Source organism: Aedes albopictus, chromosome 3 (genome assembly GCF_035046485.1).
Source record: "Aedes albopictus strain Foshan chromosome 3, AalbF5, whole genome shotgun sequence".
Lineage (NCBI taxonomy): Eukaryota > Metazoa > Arthropoda > Insecta > Diptera > Culicidae > Aedes > Aedes albopictus.
Window position 1 is genome coordinate 260,632,692 of NC_085138.1, and position 24,290 is coordinate 260,656,981.

Consider the following 24,290-nt stretch of genomic DNA (forward strand, 5'->3'; position numbering starts at 1 on the left):
ATTTCGATTCGATTTCGATTCGATTTCGATTTTATTTCGATTCGATTTCGATTCGATTTCGATTCGATTTCGATTCGATTTCGATTCGATTTCGATTCGATTTCGATTCGATTTCGATTCGATTTCGATTCGATTTCGATTCGATTTCGATTCGATTTCGATTCGATTACAAATCAGTTTTCAACTAGTTTACTTGTCAATTATAAACAATTTTTACAACTACCTTTTGTGTCCGCCAAATTTCACCGAAAGCTCGAAAGCACCAGCTCACTAGAACCGGCGAAGAGAATACCACTGTATTAGATTTTATGAGTTTATTTTATTGGATATTTATTACCACCGAATGATCCACAAGAGAGTGAGAATCCTGTCATGGTTTTCCAGCACCCGCCATCGCAAGCCATGAATGTCGAAGGTTCCGGTACACCGTTTGAAAATATGCTTTTTGTTTCATGGTCTGCTAGGGCTGCACATACAGTAATGGCCGCATCATTAGCAATCTTTTCGATAATAAATTGGTATGATATATTTCAATTTTTTATACTTTATAGGTTTAATAAATTTATATTTCTGTATATTTGTTTTCTTATATTTTTTTATATTGTGTTTCGATTTATTTATACTTTTTCATTTTCTTGATATGTTTCAGATTTTGTTAAATTAATTTTTTATGTAGTTTAAAAATGCTTCAGCTAAACCTTGTTGAAATTAAGTACTTGTGTAGGGAAAATTAAAAAAAATAAACAAGTAACCTCTGAAGTTGAACAATGCCCTTTACTGGCATTTATCAGATTTGCTGGTATGTCTGAAACATACTGGAAAAACTTGTAATTAGAAGGCACGAAATGTTGCTAATTAACACATTAAGAGATGAAATTTGTAAAAAAAGTACTCTGGTGGGATTCGAGCGCACGTTTCTGTATTCGCTAGACTGGCGCTTCAACCAACTAAGCCACAGAACATTTAGGCCAAAAGAAAGATCGATTTGTGAAAAATGGAGTGTTCATGGTGTGGCTTCAGGGTCAGTTTAACTTTCTATTCCGCAGAATCGTTACATGTTCTGTGGCTTAGTTGGTTAAAGCGCCGGTCTATCGAATACGGAGTAGTGGGTTCGAATCCCACCAGAACGCGATTTTTTCTCACAAATTTCATCTCTCAATTTGTTAATAAGCAACATCTCGTGCCACATAATTACAAGTTTTCTGGCTCTGAAGTTGTGTCAATACTAAATCTACTATTGAGCCCTCAAACGTAGAGCATTTCGTATCAAAAGTGTAGCCAATCTCCCGGCCAATACTGTCCACGTACGCAAAACTCAGGGACCCGTACCGTGTTCGGTAGTGCTGTGCACTGTTATTGGATTGCAAAACAGCAGGTGGGCGGAACAGGGCGTACAGTCCCTACCCCATCCACCACCATCCAGACTTAGTGTGGCGCAGCCAGCAGACCCAGGTCGTAATTCACACTATCCCACCAACCAAAACCATTTTCGGAAGTTCTAAAGAGAACAGAGAGTGAGAGAAAACGAGAGGGCGGTGGCAGCCAACGAAAACTGCAATTAGCGTCGGGTGGTTTTTCTCGCTCGAGAATTTGTAATATTTTACATTTTTCGCACGAGATTAATTACGACCCTATACTGGTAATTTAATGTTATGGTAGTGGAGACCACTGGCGGAGTGGGGCCCATTTTCGGGCGTTGAAATCGTTCGTCGGGCTAGACAAGGTGGCTGGATTTAGTGGAAGGATGTGATGTTTGCCGAGGAACATCGTAGAGTAGACTACTGACTAGAAGCTGCCGAGAATGTTTTCGGGAAAAACAACCAAGCGTTTCCATCTGATGGAAAAAATAAACTAAAGGGGCAGGGGGATGTTTGTTTTCTCAAGCTTGTCAAAACAAAACAAATAGAGAAGCACACAAATTCGATTGAGATCCAAGATTGTACAGGAAAGGGCTCAAGGAAATGCACACTGCAGAGAAAGGACTTATAGACTCAAGAATGATCCAATAGTGTCACAGCATGTCAAATTTAAGCGAAGACTCGAATAAAACGTTCTAACAACTACCATAAAACCTAAATAAATTTTGTTTGTTTTAAAGATGATCTTGTTGCAGCCACTTTCAAGTATACTTCAAATTGTGTACGACAATGATAACATTCAAGCAGTGCAGCAAAGGATTTCAACTCAATCCGTCCATGTTCCCCCGAGGGATCAAACAACACTTCTTCCGGAACGCACATATCCAGCGTACACATATACATGTGTACTTCTTATTTTGTCCACGTGGCAGACAGAGTGTACTTTCGCGCGCCTACAGCAGCACACAACAAGACGGTGTTGTTTTCTTTGTTCCAGATGTCTGCCCGGCCCTGCCTACCAGCACCTTTGGAACGCACGAGCAGCGGAGCGCGCTAGTGTGGATAATTATCTTTCCTTTTTGTTTTACGATCTACAACCATCGTCGACGTCCTAGCCTCGAGACGGTGTAGCGGGCGCCTTCAACCAAACAAGCAACGAATGGGGTGGCAGCCTAGTTCGTCCTACTAGCGTGCTACTACCTATGTAAGTGTGCGTGTACGAAAAGCGCGCTATCTTCACTGCTCTATCGTAAAGTTCATCCGCAAGTCGTAAACAAGGCTCTGGTTATCTAGAAACTTGGGTTCCCTGTTGGGTTCTTGATGGGAGTGAAAGACACACGCGAAAAATGGATTGTGCGATATTTGCCAGAAAACCGTTCGCCAGAAAACCATTCGCCAGAATGACAAACGCCAGAAAACCATTTGCCAGAATGTTCCATTTGCCAGAATACTATTTGCCCGAAAGTACCATTTTCCAGAATGTACCAAACCCCAGAATTTAATATTAAATATTAAATTCTGGGAATTGGTACATTCCGGCAAATGGTACTATCGGGGAAATAGATTTTTTTTTCATTTCCTAAGAATTTATTTCAGTCAATTAACATAAAAAATGTCGTTTCAATCTTTTACAATAATTTGATATGTTCACTGCTATGATGATCTCTTGGTTTGTTTCGATAAAGGACGACTAGGGCCAGAACAACGAAAACAACTGGAAATGATTCACCGGTAGTTATTGGGCAAAGAGAAAATCGATGAAGAGAAATCGATCATTACAGATACGCCTGTACCATAAGCGACTTCGATGTAACTAGGCTATAAGTGCATAGGTCCACAAACATCTGGTATGGTGAGAATACTGCTGACCGAAGTACATTAGGGCGATTGGTCATTGGATAGAATGGTGATTACAAATCGCTATTCAGTGATTATGGAACAGGAATCGGAACGGTTTCTTAAATTTGTTCGGTTTTCCAATAATTAGCTGACACTTCTACAATATTAATGTTTCCGTATTTTTTTACCGCAATCAACAATTAATGTCCAAATCTAGTCTTACTAACTAAGAAGAACAGCCTATGTTTAAAAGAAGGCAAAATTCACTACACTCTTAAAAAAATAGGAATTTACACGTGACGTAAACCATCAACGTACGTAAACATTTCATGACTGAATGGCAAATTTGACTCAATTTTACATCCATCATGTAAGTTCGAGTTGGTTGAACGAGATGTCAACAAACCTATCTGACCAGATAGGTAGAAACAGTTCTACATTTATCCTTAAGTCTCACAACTTGGTGATACAGCCGAGAGGTATAGTACGTGCCTCTCATTCAGCGGACCAGAGTTCGAATCCAGGTTCATTATTTTACATACATATGTTTTATCTCTCGCTTCGGCTCCAGCGATTGCTAGCTCGACTTTATTTGTGATAGAAGACGTAAATTTGTGTCAAACGGGCCGCTCCTTTTATGTGCATCCAAGTGAACTTAAATTTACATGATTTTTTCTAAGAGTGTAGTTAAACATCAACGGTTTCGATGCAAAAAACTTTTGTTTCCACAACTAAACTATTCTTTCACCAAGTAACCATGGTGCTGAAGCCTTTTTGCGTGCAGATATACGATGTATTTAGAGCAATCATTACTTTACATGCAACTTTAAGATTGATAAATGGTCAATTATAAAATCAAATTAAGATTATACTGGTATAATCTTAGTTCAGTCGCATAATTGCCATTTCCACTTTAAATCAACCTTAAATGTTCATGTGAAGTAATGATTGTTCTAAATACACCGTATATCTGCATGCAATAAGGCTTCAGGGTGTCCGGCCATTTGGCCGAGCGCCATTTGGCCAAATGTCATTTAGCCAAAAGGGTCGTTTGGCCGAATGCCGTTTGGCCGAATTATTATCAAAAGGAATTGGAGGCGTGGGCAAACTCTGGATAACATTTTAGCTGCCAATATGATCATCAGAAAAATTTCCTTCTTTTAATCATAGGCTATTCTTTCAAGTTTTACCCATAAAGACATTAGTTGGTGTTGAAACTAGGAATATTTTTGTCAGAGATTTTTCCTTCTTTGAATCAATGCAATGGCTGTTCTTTCGAGTTATACTGATATAGGAAACAGTGGCAAGGTCAGTTAAGTTCATCATCCTTTTTCGGCCAAACGGCATTCGGCCAAACGGCGTTCGACCAAATGACCTTTTCGGCCAAATAGCATTCGGCAAAATGATCCGGAACCAGGCTTCAGCACCGTGGTTACTTGGCTAGTTCAAATAGTGAATTTTTCCTTCTTCTAAACACAGGCTGTTCTTTCTAGTTTCATTGTAAGACTAGTTTTTGGCATAAATTGTTGATTAAGTTAAAACCACAAAGCAATATTGGTATTGCGGAACTTTTAATTTAATTATTGAAAAAAAAAATAACAGATCTTAAACCCGTTTATTGTTCCTATATTTAAAAGAAGGAAAGATTCATGGTTAAAATACAGTAGCTCAAAATTATTTTAACAGCCTAAAAGGAGAAAACGAAAAAAAATATGGCCATTCGGCAAAATAACTTTTGACCAAATGACATTCGACCCAACGGCCTTCAGTCGAATGCCCAAACACCATTGATATTTAGATTCTACAACAGTAGCCGGAGCGCCATTAGCCATGATACCAAAGCCCAACTATGTTAAGCTCACATGTTACAATTACCGTGATAAGGGAATATATTGGTTAGAAATGGCGCAAAAAAATAATAATCTAAGAAGTTCATCCAGAAAGAACAGCAGATGATTAAAATAAGGAAAAAACTCTGCTGGAATTATTAGAATTAATTTCCTCGAGAACAAGTTTTTTATAGCATTTGATCAAGTGATATTCAGCCTAATGGTAATGGCTGTCGGGGAGTGACAGTCAGGCTAATGGTATGGATAAAACCACGTAAAACCATCACTTTAGTTATTATTTCTGTGTATTTTACTCGTTGCTTCCAAAAGGTTTTTATTTATGGTATTCGATTGACTTAAGTGTGTGATCAACAATTCCGGGTAATGTTGCTGTTTGGCACAAAAATTATTATTTAAAGAGATCATGTTATTGTTATTGTCAAAAATAATCTTAAAAATTACTTTCAATTGAAAGCAGGGAATCTTTGAAAAATATAAGTAAAGCCAAAAATTCCATATCAGTAAAAGCTAGGGAAGAACATCCTTTGTGTTGAAGAAAGGAAAATCTTTGATGAATATTGATCAAATTCCGTCAAAAAAATATTTGATCAATTGGATCCACATCATGATCAACTTGTCCACAAGACAAATTTGTGAAAATGTTCTAATTGAAAAAATAAGCTGTTGTGCGCAATACAATATTTGAATAACTTAAAAGATTTAATGTATTGTGAAGTTTGAAAGGTTTGAGTTCACATCATTTTTTTGTTTCAGAGTTATTTGCCCTTCTTCAAACTATAGGCTTTTCTTTAAAAGTAACTCTAAAATCATTTCTTGTTTGCTCTTACATCAGTTCCGATAATTTATTTAACTTTCGCATATAAATCTGAACAAAAATTAAATTTTACATTTTTACGATCGTTATTGAGGGTTAATCGATCCCAAACAAATAAAAATAAAAAACACGATTATTTTTCAACAAGAATTTTTTAAATTATCATTAGATTGGGAACACTTCTGGATTGAGAACTTCGGAAAATTTCTGGGAAATGGTACTTTCTGGAGAATGGTACATTCTGGCAAATGGTTTTCTGGGAAATGGTTCTTTTCGGCAAACGGTTTTCTGGGAAATGGTATTTTCTGGCAAATGTCTTTCTGGCCAATGGCATTCTGGCGAATGGTTTTCTGGCAAATATCGCACAATCGAAAAATGTTGTGCACGGATTGGTGGGGGTTAGTTTTCTTCTTAGCGTAACGTCCCAACTGGAATAAGGCTTGCTTCTGAGATGAGCACTTCCACAGTTACCAACTGAGAGCTTCCTCTGCTGCTGACCAATTAGCATTTTGGTTCCTGGACCAACCGGAAATCGAACCCTCTGAATATCCACAGCTTTACAGCTGCGGCTTATGGGGCCTGTTGGAATCTCTCTGAAAAGACTTTTAGGAAAGACTTTTAAAAATCCCAAGAGCAACTTAAGAAATCCTTGATGAAATTCCAGGTAAAATTTCTGGAGGAATCTCTGGAAGCTTTCGTGGAGAAATTATCCGTAAAATCACAGGACTAAAGCCTGCAGGAATTCCTGAACGAATCTCTTCATGGTGTTGACTGTCACTGATGGTTGCTAGGGGAAGGACACATAAGGGGAATGACACTAAACTAAATTCGCACCCCGCAAAGTTTCTCATTGTAATCCCATGGAGAAAATCATGGAAAAAAATCTAGAGTAATTCCTAGAAAATACATTAGAGCAACAGTGTCTGAAAGACACAGCATAAAATCTTATAAAAAATATAATTCCTGGAAACATAATACGGGTAGTTAAAACATTAACATTGTAATTTCATCACTATCCTCATTGGTACATGATGGATAATCCATCATGTTATCCATCATGTACCAATGATGATAACTGGTGGAATTTCTAGAAGAAACTCTCGAGAAAACTTCAGAAGAAATCCTGGAAAAATCTCTTTATAAATCCCGAAAAGATTTTCTAAAGAATTCAACAAAACAAAACAAAAAGCAAACCCATGAGGAATTCCTGAAGTAATCGCTGTATGAATTTATACAGGAGTTTCTAAAGATTCTTCAGAAAAATCTGTAAAAATCTGTGGAGAAATTCCTGCTTCAACTTCTGAAGGAGTCACTGAAGATGTTCCTGCAGGAATTTGAAATGGGACTGCTATAGGCATTTCTGATGGAAAACCTAGAAAAGTGTCTGTAAAAGCCATTGAAAGCATTTTTGAAAAAAAAAACATTGGAAGACTTTCTGAATGAATGCCTGGTGTCATTTCTCAACTGGTTGAAGAAATCCTACTTAAGGATAACTTGGAGAATGTTTTGATTATATTCTTAAGGAAGTTTTTTTTTATAACTGGAAGAATTTCTGAAAGAACTGCTTCCAAAGGTGGAACATTTTGATGCTGCTTTGGAGGATTTGTGAAATGCCTGGAGGATAGTTGAATTTTGAATGTTTAAAATTTCTGGAAAAAATTGCTAGATATATCTGAAAGAATTCGCGGGAGATTTTTCGATGGAATCCCCGGAGGAATTTCTAGAATAATCCATTTCTGAAACAATCTCTAAAGAAAATTCTGTGGGAATCCCTGAGTAAACTAGTTATTGCAAACTCTGTGAGAATTCCCACAAAAAAATGGAAACATTTCTGTGAAAATCCATGGAAGATTTGTGTGAATCCATGAAAATTTTTGTTGATCCCTGGAAGAATTACTGAATGAATTTTCAAAAGATTTTTTAATGGAATCTCAAAAAAACCTGGAAGATTTTCTGAAAGAAATTATCAAAAAATCCTGAAAATATTTTTGGATGCAAGTCTTGGCGAGCTTGGCAACAATCCTGATGGAATCCTTGGAGAATTTTCTGAAGTAATCCAGAAGCAATTTCTGCAGAAGACCATGCTAGATTTTCAGTGAGAATGTCTAGAATAATTTCTAAAGGAATCCATGAAAATTTTCATCGAAATCCATTAAACACTTTTTGAAGGAACAATTTGGGAACTTTTGAAAGGGGGTCTGAGGGATTCTCTGGAGTAATTTCTCAAGGTATCCTGGGAAAACTTTCAGTAAGAATCCATGGAGGTTTTTTTGAAAGGCATTCGTGGAAAATTAACGAAGAGTTTCTAGTCTTTGCAATATTCACTAAAGGAATATTTAAAGAAAGTGTTGAAAGATTTCTAAATTACTGATTTCACAGCGAAGCAAACATTAACTATTGATCTGTTCCAAGAGCAAGCGTATGTGTCTCCGACGGATTATGGGCCGCTGCATTTGAATCCAGGCTCTGATTTTCTCCAGCACGTCACTTTTTTTTTAACCCACGGGCGATCGCGCTGTTGTATTTTGTACAACACGTTGAAAAAATCTCGCTTTTTGTACTCAGCATTAGCGTGGTGCTGAGGCAGGTAGTCAACCGCGCGAGTTACGGAAGGTTAAAGACGCGGACACCGTCTTCAGCCAGAGGTTGTACAGACTGAATGGATCTCTCTCTCTCTTCTTGGCGTAACGTCCTCACTGATACAAAGCCTGCTTCTCAGCTTAGTGTTCTATGAGCACTTCCACAGTTATTAACTGAGAGCTTCCTCTGCCAATGACCATTTTGCATGTGTACATCGTGTGGCAGGCACGAAGATACTCTATGCCCAAGGAAGTCAAGCAAATTTCCTTTACGAAAAGATCCTGGACCGACCGGGAATCGAACCCGTCACCCTCAGCATGGTCATGCTGAATACCCGTGCGTTTACCGCCTCGGCTATATGGGCCCTCTGAATGGATCTTAACACTAGACAATGGACACGCGGAGCATGCACCACTGGATACGGAGAAGAAACTATCCACACAAAAAGTTTCATTTGCCCGGAGTGGGAATCGAACCCTCACCCCATAGCATGGTGCGATTTTGAAGCTTGATGGCCCTAACCGCACGGCTAAGAGGCTCCATTTTGAGTTATACCTCAATTTATTGGGCAAAATATGCGATTTTGAGCTTTGCAATCCAATAATCGCATATTTTGCCCTATAAATTGAGGTATCAATATTGTGACGTGCAGGAGCAAATCTGAGCCCGAATACGGATTCAGCGGCTCAAAACCCATCGGAGATACATAAGTTTGCTCTTGAGACAGATCAATAGTTATTTTTTGTTTCGCTATGTTACCTGTCCTCATCTACAATCTATGCATTTGAGTATAGAACACTACAACCTTTTTTTCTTTTTCTTCTGTACGGCTCTACGTTCTCACTGGAACTTAGCCTGCCTCTCTCCAACTTAGTGTTCTTTGAGCACTTCCACAGTTATTAATTGGAGGGCTTTCTTTGCCTGCCATTGCATGAATTTTGTACCTTGTGAGGCAAGCACAATGATACACTATGCCCAGGGGGTCGAGAAAATTTTCCCGACCGGAACGGGAATCGAACCCGCCGTCTCCGTATTGGCGATCCATAGCTTGAACCACTAGGCTAACTGGAGACCCCTTTTTTATGCAGGTTATTTAAGGCTCTTTTAATTTATGCACCTTTTCATGTCCTGCATAAAATGAAGGTAGCTATAGTTTTATTTTTTATTTTTTTATTTAGGTGCATTTCAACCACAAGCTAATTCCACACCAGGAAAACAAAGCGATGTTCCAAGGGCGTATCAGGGGATCCCAAGGAGTACCAGCGGAATAACAGGAGATCTCAGGTCGTTTCTTAAGCCTCGGAGTGAGGGTTCGATTCCAGCTCCAGTCTGTGTAATCCTTTCTTCAAACGGAAAATTCTTCACTGAACCACTGACTGTTCCATGTGCTTTCCGTTGTCTTATGATAGCGATCGTTCAGTCTGTGCAACTTCTGGTTAAAGACGGTGTAGTGTATTTTTATCAGGGGCGCTTCAAGGGGTCTCAGGGGGTTCCAGGGGAGTTTCAGGGGGATTCAGAAACATTTCAGAAGGTACTAGTAAGCGTTAGGGGTATTTAAGGGGGTCTTAATAGCGTCTCAGACGGTCTAAAGGGGTTCCAAGAAACCACTAAGGGTCTCTGAGGTGTTTCAGGGCGTGAGTATGAGAGTTCGGGGACATTGATATTCTGATCAAGTTTTAGGAGTCTGAGGAAGTTTTCGACAGCATTGCAAGATATATCAGAGAATTTTTGACTGGATTAGGATGCGTTACAGCTGCATTACATGGGGTCTCATGGAATTTCAGGGGAATTTCGAAGGCATTTCAGGAAGTTTTGAAGAATTTTCGGCGGATTTCAGAGGCGTAACGCAGACGTTCTCAGGGGCTTCACAGGGTCTCAGATTCGTAACATGACTCCATGTTACAGGGTTTTAGGGAGACTTCAGGATTTTCAGCGGGCATCAGAGATGTTATGGAGCAGTTTTCGGTGGTTTCGGAGGGTCTCAAGTACGTTACATAGGATGCGATGGGGGTTCTAGGGGAAGTTTGGAGGAATTTCAGGAAGCTGCAGAGGATTTTTTGCCAGTTTCAGAGTCGTCACTCAGGCATTTCGGGGGTTTCGGAGGGTCTCTGATGCGTTACAAGGGGCGGAGGGGGTTTAAGGATTTGGGGATTGTGAAGGCAATTCCACAAGCTTCAGAGGATTATCAGAAACCCCCTTCACAAAAACCCTTGAAATTCCTTGAAACTCCCCTGAAACCTCCATAACCCCATTGAAATGCCCTTGGAATCCCCGTAGACCATTGGAAATGCCCCTGAAACCCCTTGTTGGGTGCTGCTAGAACCTCCCTGATACAACCTTGAATGCGTTAAAAATTTCCAGAAAACTCTATAATCCCATTGAAACGCACTTGAAATCATTATAATCAATATAAAATGCCTTTGAAACCTCCTTTAAACGCCTTTTAAAAGCTACAGAAACCCATTGAAACGCACCTCAAAATCTCTTGTCATGCTATCAAAACTCTAGAACCGTTCGTTGGGGGGGACTGACATCTGATCAAAATGCTCTAGACCATAGGTTCCCAAACTTTCAGGTGTGGCAACCCCCTTGGGCCAGCAGACGTACTTTTCGCGACCCACCATAGAAATTCTCTCATTTGTTGTCTGTTACAGTAAAATATTCGACTGTCCCTCGCGACCCCCTGGATGAAGGCCGGCGACCCCCCTGGGGGGTCGCGACCCACAGTTTGGGAAACCATGCTCTAGACACACGCGAGTGACATGAAATACGTCACGAAACACTCGCATACTTTCACAAACGTTCTGCATACAGGAGCTCCGATGCAACGGCGGTCAGACGTCAAACTCGATTTGACATCTATTTTGACATTGACAGTGCTTTTTAATTGGGTTTTGCCCCAACCAGTGAACATTCAACTATTGAGACAGCCCATCCGTTACATGGCGTTTTATGGGGTTTCAGAGGGTCTGAGGTGCGTTACATGGGATTTCTGGGGGTCTTAGGGGGTTTTTGGAGGCATTCCAAGAAGCTTCAGACTATTTTCAGCGGGTTTCAGTAACGTTACAGAGGCATTACATGGCGTTTTTGGGGGTTTCGGAGAGTCTGAGGTGCGTTACATGGGGTTTCTCGGGGTTTTAGGGGGATTTTGGAGGCATTCCAAGGAGCTTCAGAGCATTTTCAACGGGTTTCAGTAACGTTACAGAGGCGTTACATGGCGTTTTGGGGGGGTTTCGGAGGGTCTGAGGCAGAGATGTCCATATCCTCAGTGTAGGAAAGAGAAATAGAAAATACACCACTCACGCTATGCATCTCAACAGGAGCCCGTCTCTTATATGTGGATCCACCACTGCGATTCGGCTGCGCGCAAGCTTGGTGGATAGAAATAAGTCTCTTAGCTCCCTGAGCACTAGGCCACACAACAGTGCGTGAGAGCGATTTAAAATTCTCTTCGGTGAAAGTGTAAAAAATCACCCGGGCGCGCACTCCAGAGTGCGCGCTGCGGTGAAACGCCGGAGAGTTCTCGCCCCGGTGACACCATGGTGATGATTCGGTGACTGCTGGGTGAAAACACGGGAGAGCGCGCGAGAGCGATGCGCGCGAAAGAGTGAGCCACACTCGATCCAAAGCGAACGAGCAAGAGCACGCACTAGCGCTTGGTCTACCCATCACCCGAAACAAGGAGAAACTGGCTTTTTGGTGTGGTGAAAAATGTTCCTATCCCCAGTGTGGTCGATAAACTGACGCCGCAGTGAATCGCTACGGTGAAATGCCATCTCTGGTCTGAGGTGCGTTACATGGGGTTTCTGGGGGTCTCAGGGGGATTCTGGAGGCATTCCAAAGAGCTTCAGAACATTTTCGGTGGATTTCAGAAACGTTACGGAGGCATTATGTGGCGTTTTCTGGGGTTTCAGAGGGTCTGAGGTGCGTTACATGAGATTTCTGGGGGTTTAGGGAGATTTGGAGGCATTCCAAAGAGCTTCAGAGCATTTTAAGCGGGTTTCAGTAACGTTAGTAACGTTACGGAGGCGTTACATGGCGTTTTCTGGGGTTTCGGGGGGTCTGAGGTGCGTTACATGGGGTTTCTGGGGGTTTTAGGGGGATTCTGGAGGCATTCCAAAGAGCTTCAGAGCATTTTCGGCAGATTTCAAAAACGTTACGAAGGCGTTACATGGTGTTTTTGGGGGTTTCGGAGGGTCTGAGGTGCGTTACGTGGGGTTTCTGGGGATTTCATTGGTATTTCGGAGGCATTCCAAGAATCTTCAGAGCATTTTCGGAGGATTTCAGAAACGTTACGGAGGCGTTACATGGCGCTTTAGGGGGTTTTGGAGAGTCTAAGGTGCGTTACATTGGATTTCAGGGGGTTTAAGGTAGATTTCGGAGGCATTCCAAGAAGATTCAGAGCATTTTCAGCGGATTTGATTTCAAAGTCATTACAGAGGCGTTTTTGAGGGGCGAAAAACCTCAGTAGTGTCCCTATATTGTTCCCGAAACCCCAAGCGCCATATAATTCCAAAATGGCCTAGGATATCGGGTTTCAACATCAACTCAATTAGCCAGGTCCAAAAAATATTCGTATGGCATGAAACTTTTTGATTTGTTAGACGTGTGCCGTAACTATTCAGTTGGGAGCCACTTACTTTTCTTCCCCTGCTCCATTGGTGGTTATGACCCTCGGAACGCACAATCCGAAAATCTTTGTCTCCGCTTCTTCACACTTCCGGTTCCTAAGTTATACGCATGTCCCGTTCGCAGTTTTCGGAACCACTGGGATTTCATTAGTTCACTCAATTTGCCAATCCACTACATTTTTTGCCGTGATTAAAATAATGACACTAGAGATGGAAAAACTGATTCAATTTTGAGAGTGAATCGCTCTCGATTCACTCTCAAAAAAGAGTCGACTCTTTTGATCGATTCAGCAACTCATTTCCGGGATTTGAAGAAAATGTTGATTTTCGATGTGAGCCAACTCCTTTTTGTAGGGATCTACCCAGTTTTCGAGAAAATTCAATTGCATGGTATGAATCGATCTGCACAAACGTCTGAGCATAACGTAGTGAAATGCAGGATTCGTAAGTTTTCGTTAATTTCTCCGAATTCGATCGAATCGCTGGTGCGAGCCGCCCACATAATATAAGTATGAAAACAAAATTAATTGTCAAGGATTGTAATATTCTGCGTCGAATCATCATTAGGTGCGCAATCATATCAACTCTTTTAGCAATCGTAATGAACATCAGTGAATCGTAACTCTTTGGAAAAGAGTCATGGCTCACTCACTCGGTTTCGCGAATCGATTCTTTGAGTCGATTCGCGAGTGAGTTACCTATCTCTAAATGACTCAGTCACCCATGAATATTTTATCTGGTCATACGTGAATGTTTTTGTTGTATGATAGTCAAGACCATACACTCATTATCATGCAAACTACAGTTTTTGGCAGTACATTTTGGATCAGTGTCTCTAGAGTCTAGAGACGCCATTGAAACGTTTCGGAAACCCCCTGAAACTTCCTGAAATACCTCTGAAAGGCCTTTAAACGCCCCTGAACCCCCTTTTAGCACCCTTGAAAAACTCCTGCATCCCATTAAAACTCCAATTGAAATGTCTGACGGAACGCCCTAAAACACTGAAATTCACACTAAAATTCTCTAAAACAACTGAAACACCCTAGAAGCCACTTGAAAACTCCTTTTTTTACGGCTCTCTGGGAACCAATACCAAAAATAGAAATCCAAAATGGCGGCTCCAAATTCAAGATGGCGGCTGTATAATGGAGTTTTAAGCCCCAAACCATGCAACATGGGTATATTTCGTATGCACAAAGAATCAACTCAAGAAGTACCGTCATTTTGGGTGAAATTATCGAAAATTATGAAACACCTTTTGAAAGATAAGCACCTTACTGGTAAGCCTATTGCAATCCAGGTCTCCAGGTAAACAAATTAGAAAAACAATCCCCCACAAAACAATAAAATCCCCAACTGTTAGCCTTCGTTATCTGTGTAATTTTCCCGCCACTCAAGTTGCTTATTCTTGGATCAAACAACCGCTAGCTTTCCCAAGAAAATGGCTCCCACTTTTCCCGGATGCACCTGAAACGAAACTGCACGCAGCGAGTTTGCTTTCTCCGAATGGTGGTGGCAAACTAACCGCACACGCGATGCATTTCTTTAATGAGATATAAATTGAAATTATTATAATCCCGCCTGCTTGGAGCCCCACTCTGGTCCGTTTCACATTTCCAGCCGGAAACCGGATACCCTAGGATTCTCCCGATTCTCACCGCCACCGCACCACCCACTGAACAGTAGTGTATCGAGAATCCAGCGCAAAGATAATTGGCTTACCAGAGTTTTCTCGTCCATTTCTGCTGCGCGCTCCTTCGGTGGTTCGGTTTTTCCCGGAACCTGTCCTGCGAGGAATCTCACGCCAACGACGACGACGACCACAGTAAAAAGAAACAACTAGTACACCACAATTCCTATTCCGCACTCTACTCTGACTGACTGTGCAGTGTAGTGTAGCCGGTGTGTATTGGGGATCCCGTTGCAGGTTCGTTAGCTTTTGCCTAGATATATCTTCGGAACAATCTCACTTCATGAAACTTGAACCAGTTGGTCAACTGCTGCTGCACGGGTGGATCAAACGAAACCCAACGCGCGCGCGGGGAGAAACCGGAGGAGAGGATCGGGAAAACACCAACTGGGTTCGGAAAAACAGCTTATCTTGACTGCGAACGGATTCGTTGGTTTCTCCGACTGTCTGTCGGTCGGTCGGTTGGGGTGGTTAGCTTTCTGAGCTGAGCAGACGTTTTGTAGGAATAGAAAGAAAAAAACTTTTTCCCGATAGTTTCTTCCGGTGTGTATTTAATTTAATTCCCTTCGCACAAAGATATCCACCTCATTGGGGAGACACGGCTCGTTCGGTGTGCTTACCTGTTTTGGGGAGGGAGAGAGAGAGAAATAAAAATTAAATTAGATGATTGCTTCTCCTGGTTTTAGGATTTAATTGAAGTCTTAAGAAGGAAAATGAAATAATGGCTTGTGTGGAAGTTTTTTGAGCTTTCGTGATCGGAATAGAACTGCGTCCAGTTGTACTAATCAGTACGCATCAGTATTCCTCCAGGGATTCCTGTAACAAAATCTCTAGGTAGTTCTTAGGAAATTTTTCTGGCGAATCCTACAGAGATTCGCCAGGAAATTCTTAAATTTTCGCCAGGGTATTTCTTCGGAGGCTAATCTAAGAATTCTTACAGGAACTCTTTCAGGGTTTCGTTTAGTAATTTCATAATTTCCTTTAAAGTTTTCTGCAAATATTTAAGATTTTTTTTTCTAAAATAAATTTATGAACTCCATTTTTAAGCTTTTCTTGGATTCCTCCTGAAATTGCTCCATGGATTTCATTAGACATTTATCCAGGAATTCCTTTTAGAAAGTCTTACACGGATTCCGTTTTCAAGATCTTTGAAAACATTTTTCACGGATTTCTTAAGTCATTCTTTTCAAATTGGCTTCAGAATATCCTCTAAGAGATCCTCTTGAAATTTATCCAAGAACTTCTCTAAAATGATTCATGGGTTTTCTTAGGAGATCCTCTATAGATTCTTTCAGAAATCTGTACGATAATTCGTTCAGGAAATCATCCATGGATTTCTTCAGAAAAAAAAATGAATTTTTCAAGAAATTGCTTCAAGAATCCACTTAGAGAATTAGAAATTTCCCTGGAGATTCCTTCGCAATTTTTTTTGAGGCTTCTCAATAAATATGTCTTAGAACTAGTTTAAGACTAATAAAAAACTTTAATAAAAAAAAACTCTGTGATATTTAAACTTCTTTCAAAGATTTCTTGAGGAATCTTTTCAAACAAAAGAAATATTTCCTTGTTTTTTTTTCAAAAGAATATTTTGGAAAATTTAACATGAATTGGATCACAAATTCCTGCATAAATTTGTTCTGAATTCTTTTCTAAACTCGTCATAAATTTTTTGAGAGATTCCTGCAGAAACTTATCGAAAGATTTATTTTGAAAACATTCCATGGATATTTTCAGAAATTCCTCCAGGGTTCCAGCAACAAAAACATTTCCGGCGACATTCCTTCGGAAGGGAAGTAAAGCGTGGGTCTCGAGATGAACTAGCCTAGGGCTAAAAATCTCGTTAATAGAGATAAAAAAAAATCCGGCGATTTCTACAAAAATCTGCCAGGAAATTTTTGAGGAATTTCGCCAGGAATGCTTTTGGAGGCTCTGTGATATTTGAACTTCCTTAAAAGATTTCTCCAGGAATCTTTTAAAATAAAATAAAATATTTCAGAGATTTCTTCAGAAATGTTTTTGAAGATTGCCCTCAAATTTCTACAGAAACTTCTCAACGGGCTTTTCTAAAACACATAAATATCAAACATTTATTAGGAAATTTTCGCCAAAGAATTTTTTCAGTAGGGTATCGCGCCACTTGGGCGGTGGCTTCTATATTCGTCTGTTTTCCACTAAAACTCAGTCAATTTTGAAGCAATTGAATTGAAATGTTGTACACGGGTAGATACTATATCTATCTCACCACATTCCAAAAGTTGTGTCAATTGGTTCAAATTTGACTGAGTTATAGTGGAAAACAGACGAATATAGAAGCCACCACCCAAGTGGCGCGATTCCCTAATTTAAAAAAACTTTCCTAGTTATTTCCCTGAAATTTTTCAAAAGAATATTTTGGAAAGTTTAACATGGATTGGATCACATATTCCTGCATAAATTTCTTCTGAATTTCTTTCAAAGCTCGTCAGAAATTCTTTGAGAGATTCCTCCATCAATTTATCGAGAAATTTATTTAGAAAACCATGCATTGATATTTTCAAAAAATCCTCCATGAATTCTAGCTACAACATCTGCAGGTATTTCAAAAGAAACTTTTCCGGCGATTCCTACAGAAATCTGCCAGGGATTTTTTAAGAAACTGCGCCAGAAATGCCTTCGGAGGTTCTCTTAGAATTTCTGTAACGTTTTCATAAGATTTTTCCTGATATTAATTTAAGAACTTCATTATAAAGATTTCTTGGATTCCTCCTGAAATTGTTTCGTGGATTTCTTTTAATTTGTTTTGATTTCTTCCAGAAATTCATCTAAAAGTTCTTCCTGAAATTTATCCAAGAAATTCTTTGGAAAATAGTTTTCCGGGTTTTCTCAGAAGATTCGCCATAGATTAATCCTGAAATTTGTACGATAACTCGTTTAGGAAATCATCCACGGATTTATTCAGAAAATCTTAAAATTTCATCGAAAATTCTCTATGAGACACCACTATAAATTTGTCCAAGAATTCCCTTAAGACATTTTGTATGTTTTTTTTTCAAAATTGCCCCATGGATTACTTCAGAAATTACTCCAGTGATTCGGTCATAAAATCCACCAAGGTATCTTTAAGAAACTCCTTCAGCGATTTCCTCAGAAATTCTTCCAGGGATTAAAAAAAAGCTTCTCCAGTACTGTCTTCTAATCTCCCCAAACGAAATTCCAAGAAATTTCCATTGAGATCTCTCTTTTCAAGATTTTCATGAGTTCTTTCTAAAATTCCATCACAGTTTACTTTTAAAATTCTTCGTGAGATTCCGGATTCCGGATTTTTCTCCAGAATTCTTTTATTAGTTTTTTCAGAGAAATTATTCCAGAGACTTCTTCAGAAATTTGTACATATATTTTTTAAAGAAGTCCACTGAAGATTTGTGTAAAAATTACGTACTAATGGAATTGCTTCAGGAATGTGTTCAAAAATTTCTTCAGGGAATCATCAACAAAATCCTCCAGATATTCCCCCATGTCCTCCCCAGATATTAATCTGATATTACTTCTTAAAATTACTCTATTAATACCTCCACGAATTATTCAAGGAATAAAAGCATAAATAATTCCTTCGTCAGAATTTTTCTTTAGAAATTTCTCTAAAAAAATAAAAAATATAAATTTTAGGAAAAACAAAGAAAACAGGAAGGTATTAAAAGAAAACATCTCGAGATTGTTTTTGAGGCATCTTTATAGAAGCCAATCAAGGCGTTTATTCTGTAACTTCTGCAGGAACTCTTTTAAAAATTTATCCAGAAATACTTTCAGAATATCCTCTTAAGGATTTTATTTGGAATTTTTCGAAAAGATTTCTTCAGGACTTTTTCTCAAAACTCCTCAAAAAATTTTCCAAGGAATTCTACTAACGGTTCCTCGTGAAGTTTCGCCATGAAGTTCTACAGAAATTCCTCATGGGATTCCTTCAAGAACTTCCCTGGGATTTCTTCAGATATTACTTCAGAGATTCGTTCAAAAAATACTTTCTGAGATATTTGCGAGTATTCTACTAAAGATTTCTTCATATATTCCTCCAATTTTTTTTTTTAGAAGTTCCTTCTTAACTCGTACAAAAATATTTCCAAAGACTTTTTCAGAATTTTTGAAATTTTTTCAGACATTATCAAAAGTTTTTCCATGGAGTTTTTTTTTCTAAAATATATCTGAACTTGATTCAATATGCAGAGGTTGCTTCGCAAATTTTTCCAAATGTTGCCAAGGTTTTTTTAGGAAATTGCTCTTGCTTCTTTTTGGAATTCCATCAGGAGTTTCCGTAAGAATTGATTCAGATATTCTTCCCGGAATATTTTCAAAAAATTTCCAACAATTGCATAAAAAAAGATGAAACAATACTAGAAGAATTCCCGAAGGAATCTATTGAAAGATATGCAACTTTGAAGTTAGCTCTGAATGAATTTTGGGATGAATGCTTGAAAGCATACCTGAAGAAACTACTCAGGGTACCTTTTAAATGATGCTGGGTCATTAGGCCGAAGGTCATTAGGCCGAAGGTCATTAGGCCGAAGGTCATTAGGCCGAATGGTCATTAGGCCGAAAGGTCATTAGGCCGAATGATCATTAGGTCGATTGATCATCAGGACGAATTGAAAGTTAGCCGTTGTTTTTACCTTTTCCAACAATTTTTGCCAAAAACTAGTTTAACAATGAAACTAGAAAGAATAGCCTATGTTTTACAGATGGAAAAATTTATGAATTGAATATCAGCAGTTTCACCGCCACAAACTATTTTAGCAATAATACTAGAAAGAACAGCCTACACTCCCGTTCAAAAGTTTGGGGTCACCCCCTCAAAAACATGTCATTTTTTTAGGCCTATATCTTCGCCAATTTGCGTCCGATTTCGAAACCCTAGGTTTCATTCAAAAGATAAAAAGTCAAAGAAACTTTGAACATGATTTAAAAGAAACTTTTTCAAAAAATTTTGTATGTAAACTTAACCCAAAGTTGCCAAATTTTCTAAAAAATGAATATAAACCTACAGCAGTGTCGCTGGAAGTTGGGTCGACCAAATTTTAAGATGAGAGCGGTAATATGACCCATTTTCTATTAGCTTTCAACTGCTTTTTACAGAACTTAGCTTAAAAATCTAGAAAAAAAGTTATTAAGTAAATTAATCCTTGATGTCATCGACCAAAAGTTTGGGGTCACCCCTCAATATGATGTATCGGCCAAAAGTTTGGGGTCACTTTCGTAAAACATGGAAAAGTGATTTGGTGATATCTTCGTCATCTATAGTTCAATTTTAATTATTTTTGGCTCATTTCAAAGATAATTAACTAAATTTACGTTTGATGTCTTCAACTTAACGTATTTAACGATTTTTTTTATATAAAAATGTTATGTAAAGTTAGCACATTTTACCACGCTTCAAAAAATGAGGCAACTTTACGTTAAGTTTTAGTATGTAAATTTCAACAAATATGTGTGGTTCAATGTCTATGCAGTAAGTATCATTCATTTTGTTTCAAATAAGCCAAGAAGAATTAAAATTGAATGAAAGATGACAAAGATATCAACAAATCAGTTTTCCATGTTTTACGATAGTGACCCCAAACTTTTGGCCGATACATCATATTGAGGGGTGACCCCAAACTTTTGGTCGATGACATCAAGGATTATTTTACTTAATAACTTTTTTTCTAGATTTTTTAGCTAAGTTCTGTAAAAAGCAGTTGAAAGCTAATAGAAAATAGGTTATATTACCGTTCTCATCTAAAAATTTGGTCGACCCAATTTCCAGCGACACTGCCGTAAGTTTATATTAATTTTTTAGAAAATTTGGCAACTTTGGGTTAAGTTTACATACAAAATTTTTTGAAAAAGTTTCTTCTAAATCATGTTCAAAGTTTCTTTCACTTATTATCTTTTGAATGAAACCTAGAGTTTTGAAATCGGTCACAAATTGGCGGAGATATGGGCCTAAAAAAATGACATGTTTTTGAGGGGGTGACCCCAAACTTTTGAACGGGAGTGTATATTTAAAAGAAGGAAAAATGCATGGGTAAAATATCATTAGATTCAGCATCAATAAAGTATCTTCGTGCCTGTCATACGATACACACATGCAAAATGGTCATTGGCAGAGGAAGCTCTCAGTTAATAACTGTGGAAGTGTTCATAGAATACTAAGCTGAGAAGCAGGCTTTGTCTCGGTGGGGACGTAACGGCATGAAGAAGACCCAATGACCATTCGGCCTGATGACCATTCGGCCTAATGACCATTCGGCCTAATGACCATTCGGCCTAATGATCATTCGGCCTAATGACCTTCGGCCGAATGGCCTGACACCCTTCTAAATACCAAGGAAAATATGCTAAAGAAATGTCTAAAGAAATACTTCTGAAGAGTGATTATGTACTGAAAATATCCGTGGATGAATTTCTGTAGATATCATTTCAAGAATGTCCACAAAAATACAGACGAAGGTACTTGCAAAAATTCCTATAGAAATTCCTCAAAAATTGATTGATTTAGCTATATTATAGAGACTTTAAGCACTTGGCTGGTTCGTCTCTTCCTCAATAACTTTTTTGTGGATTTTTGATCTCGTGGAGATACTCCTGAGGAACCCTGGGGAACCCTCTGCAAATATTCGAAGGAGAGTTTTTTGACATCTGTTTTGAAAAAAAAAAAAAAAATGCCAAAAAATGCATTCGTATTTCTGCTGAGATTTTTTTGGAGAAATCCCTGAAGCATTACCGAAACAAGAAAACTCTGAATGAGTCCTTGAAGAAACGTCTCTATAAAGCCTCTATAAATGCCTAAGAAAATCTTGAATAATATGTTATATGTAGTAACATACGAACGAATCTCTGAAGAAATTCAACTATGATTTCTGAAGGAGTTCTTTGAAAAAAAAAAATCTATTTTTTTTACGGAAAACCTTAAATGAATTTCTAAAAAAAAATAAAAAAAAAACTCCTTTTACTATATAAAAAAATTCCATGAATTGCAACGTTTGGAGAAATCATTGAAGAAGTTTCTTGAAGTGTTTCCGAAATTATTTCGTGAAGGAAATTCGGTCAATATTTCGGAAGAAATTCCCAAAAAATGTTTAAAGAACTACATGCACGAACTTTCAAAAAAAAAAAAATCACTGACGGAACAACAGGGCCAGGAGGACTTCTTTTTTGGAAACTGGACAAATTTTTATAGCCCTTGAAAGAATTCCTGAAAGAATCTCTAGCGGTGTTCCTGGAGATCATCGAGGAGGAGAAAGAATACATTCTTGAAGGATTCTCAAGGTTACGTTTAGAAAAATTCATATTGAACTTATAAAAGCAACCACTGCACACTGTTTCACTAAACTCAATTTTGGAATCTTAATAACTTCCACAGGAATTTCAGGAGAAATTCTCAGAGGAGTACTTTGAGTAATTTCCAGAGGAATGCCTGAATTAATTTTGGAGTTCCTAGTGGAAATCCTGCAGAACTTTCTAAAAATATTCCCGAAACACTCCTGAAAAATTTTCAAGCAAAATTCAAGAAAGGAGTTTCTAGAGAAATTCCTGGAAGAATTCCTGAAAGATAACGTGCCTCTGGAGCCGGTCTTCAGAGATAATTCTCGTGAAAAATTCTCAAAGGAGCTCTGGAGAAATTTCTTCAAAAAATCTGGAAGTATTTCTAGAAGAATTCCACACAAATTCCGGGATGAATTCTTAGAGGAATTCCTGGAGAAATGCCAAAGAAATCTCTAGAGGAATTCCCAGAGAAATTCCTGAAATTCATGGGGTAGTTCATGATATATTTCTAGAGGATTTCCTGAAGGAGTTCCCAGAGGAATTTCTGGTGCAATTCCCTGTGGAACTCCTGGGGAAATTTTTCAAAAAAAATTCCAAGGAATTCCAGGAGAAATTTCTAGAAAAATTCTCAGAGGGTTTGCAGGAGGAATTTCTGAAGAAATTGTTGGAAGAATTCTAGAAAAACTCCCAGAGGAATTCCTGGTGGAATTTTCAGGCAACTCCCAGAGGAATCCCTGGAGATGTTTCTAGAGAAATTTATGAAGGATTTTTTAGAGGAATTTATAAAGGAATAAATGGAGAAATTCGCAAAGGAACTGAAGGAGAAATTCACAGAGGAAAGCCTGGAAAAGGTTATAAAGTAATTTCTGGAGCATTTCGCAGAGGAATTCCTGGATAAATTTCCAGAAAAAAGTTCTGGACGTATTCCTGGAGTATTTTCAGAGGAATTGCGGGAGTAATTCCCAGAGGAATTCCAGGAAGAATTCTCAATGGAATTCCTGGACGTAAGAATTCATTTCTTGAGAAATTCCCAGAAGGAATTTTGGAGAAATTTTGCAAGAATTTCCTGGAGGAATTCCCAGTAGAATTCTCGGATGAATTCTCAGCGGAACTCTCGGAGAAATTCGCACAGGAATTCTTGATTGAAATCCCAGAGAAATCATTGTAGGAATTCCCAAAAAAAATCCTGGAGAAATTCCTTGAGGAAATGCTGAAGGATTTCCTCGAGGATTTCCTCGAAGAATTTCTCTAAAAAAATCCTAGAGGAATTCTCAAAGGAATTCTCTGCGGGTTTCCTGGAGGAATAACCCAAGAAATTTCCAAAAGAATTCCCAGAGGTATTCCTGGAGGAATTCGCAGTGAAAATCCTGGAAGAATTGCCAGAGGAATTCCTGGAGAAATTCGCAGAGGAACCCCAGTAGGAATTCCCAGAGGTATTCTCGAAGGATTTCCCAGAAGATCTCTTGATGGATTTTCTAGAGGATTTGCCGGAGGAATTCTCAGTGGAGTTCTTGGAGGAATTCCATGAGGAATTGCTGGAAGAATTCTCAGAGAAGTTCCTGGACGATGTCCCAAAAGACTTCCTGGAGAAATTCATGCGGGAATTCTTAGTGGAATTTGTGGAGGAATTCACTGCAGAATTCTCGGATGAATTTCCAGCAGAACTCCAGGAGGAATACTATAAGCGTAACTAGGTCATAGCTCTAGGGGGGGGCCAAGGCCATGTCGATATTGATTTTTTATACTATAAAGATACTTTTTGCCTGAATTGCGTGATTTTTTTTCGAAATGGATTATTTTGGAGGGGGCCAGGCCCCCCTGGCCACCCCCTATTTACGCCAATGAGGAATACCCAGAGGAATTCCTGATTGAAATCCCAGAGGAGTTCTTGTGGGAATTTCTGAAGAAATTCCTGGAAAAATCCCTTGAGAAAATTTGGCGCACCATTGAAGTCACTTCCATGGGGGCGTGCTAATGTAGAGGCGCTGAAATTTGGAAATCCAGAGTAACCACTTTTGATTTTACCATGACAGTACTGCTATAATGGACAATTCGTGAACTAAAGCGTACCTGCACAGCTGAATGAAACCACTGCACACTGTTTCACTAAACTCAATTTTGGAATCTTAATAACTCCGACACTATTTGTATTGCATACTCTGATATCGTTGCTGGGAACGAGTTGGTATGTGGGTATGTTGCAAAATCCTTTGCACATTTACTCCACTAGTAAAACCACGAAAAGCAAAC

The 24,290-nt window shown here is 38.8% G+C and overlaps 1 protein-coding gene across 34 annotated transcripts in view; it reads right to left on the reverse strand.

Moving 5' to 3' along the window:
* The window catches only part of LOC115253893 (protein muscleblind), a 1,330,915-nt gene that overhangs the window by 324,898 nt on the left and 981,727 nt on the right, over positions 1-24,290 (reverse strand). For 33 of the 34 annotated variants that reach the window (XR_009999367.1, XR_009999369.1, XR_009999370.1 and 30 more), the window contains one exon: positions 14,795-15,382. The exons of the other annotated variant lie outside the window; for it this stretch is intronic. Coding sequence is in view for 22 of the 33 variants with exons in the window: in XM_062860470.1 (XP_062716454.1) it covers positions 14,795-14,812 (18 nt within the window). In the remaining 11 variants the exon portion in view is untranslated. The remainder of the gene's footprint in view (positions 1-14,794; positions 15,383-24,290) is intronic. 34 annotated transcript variants of the gene reach the window in all.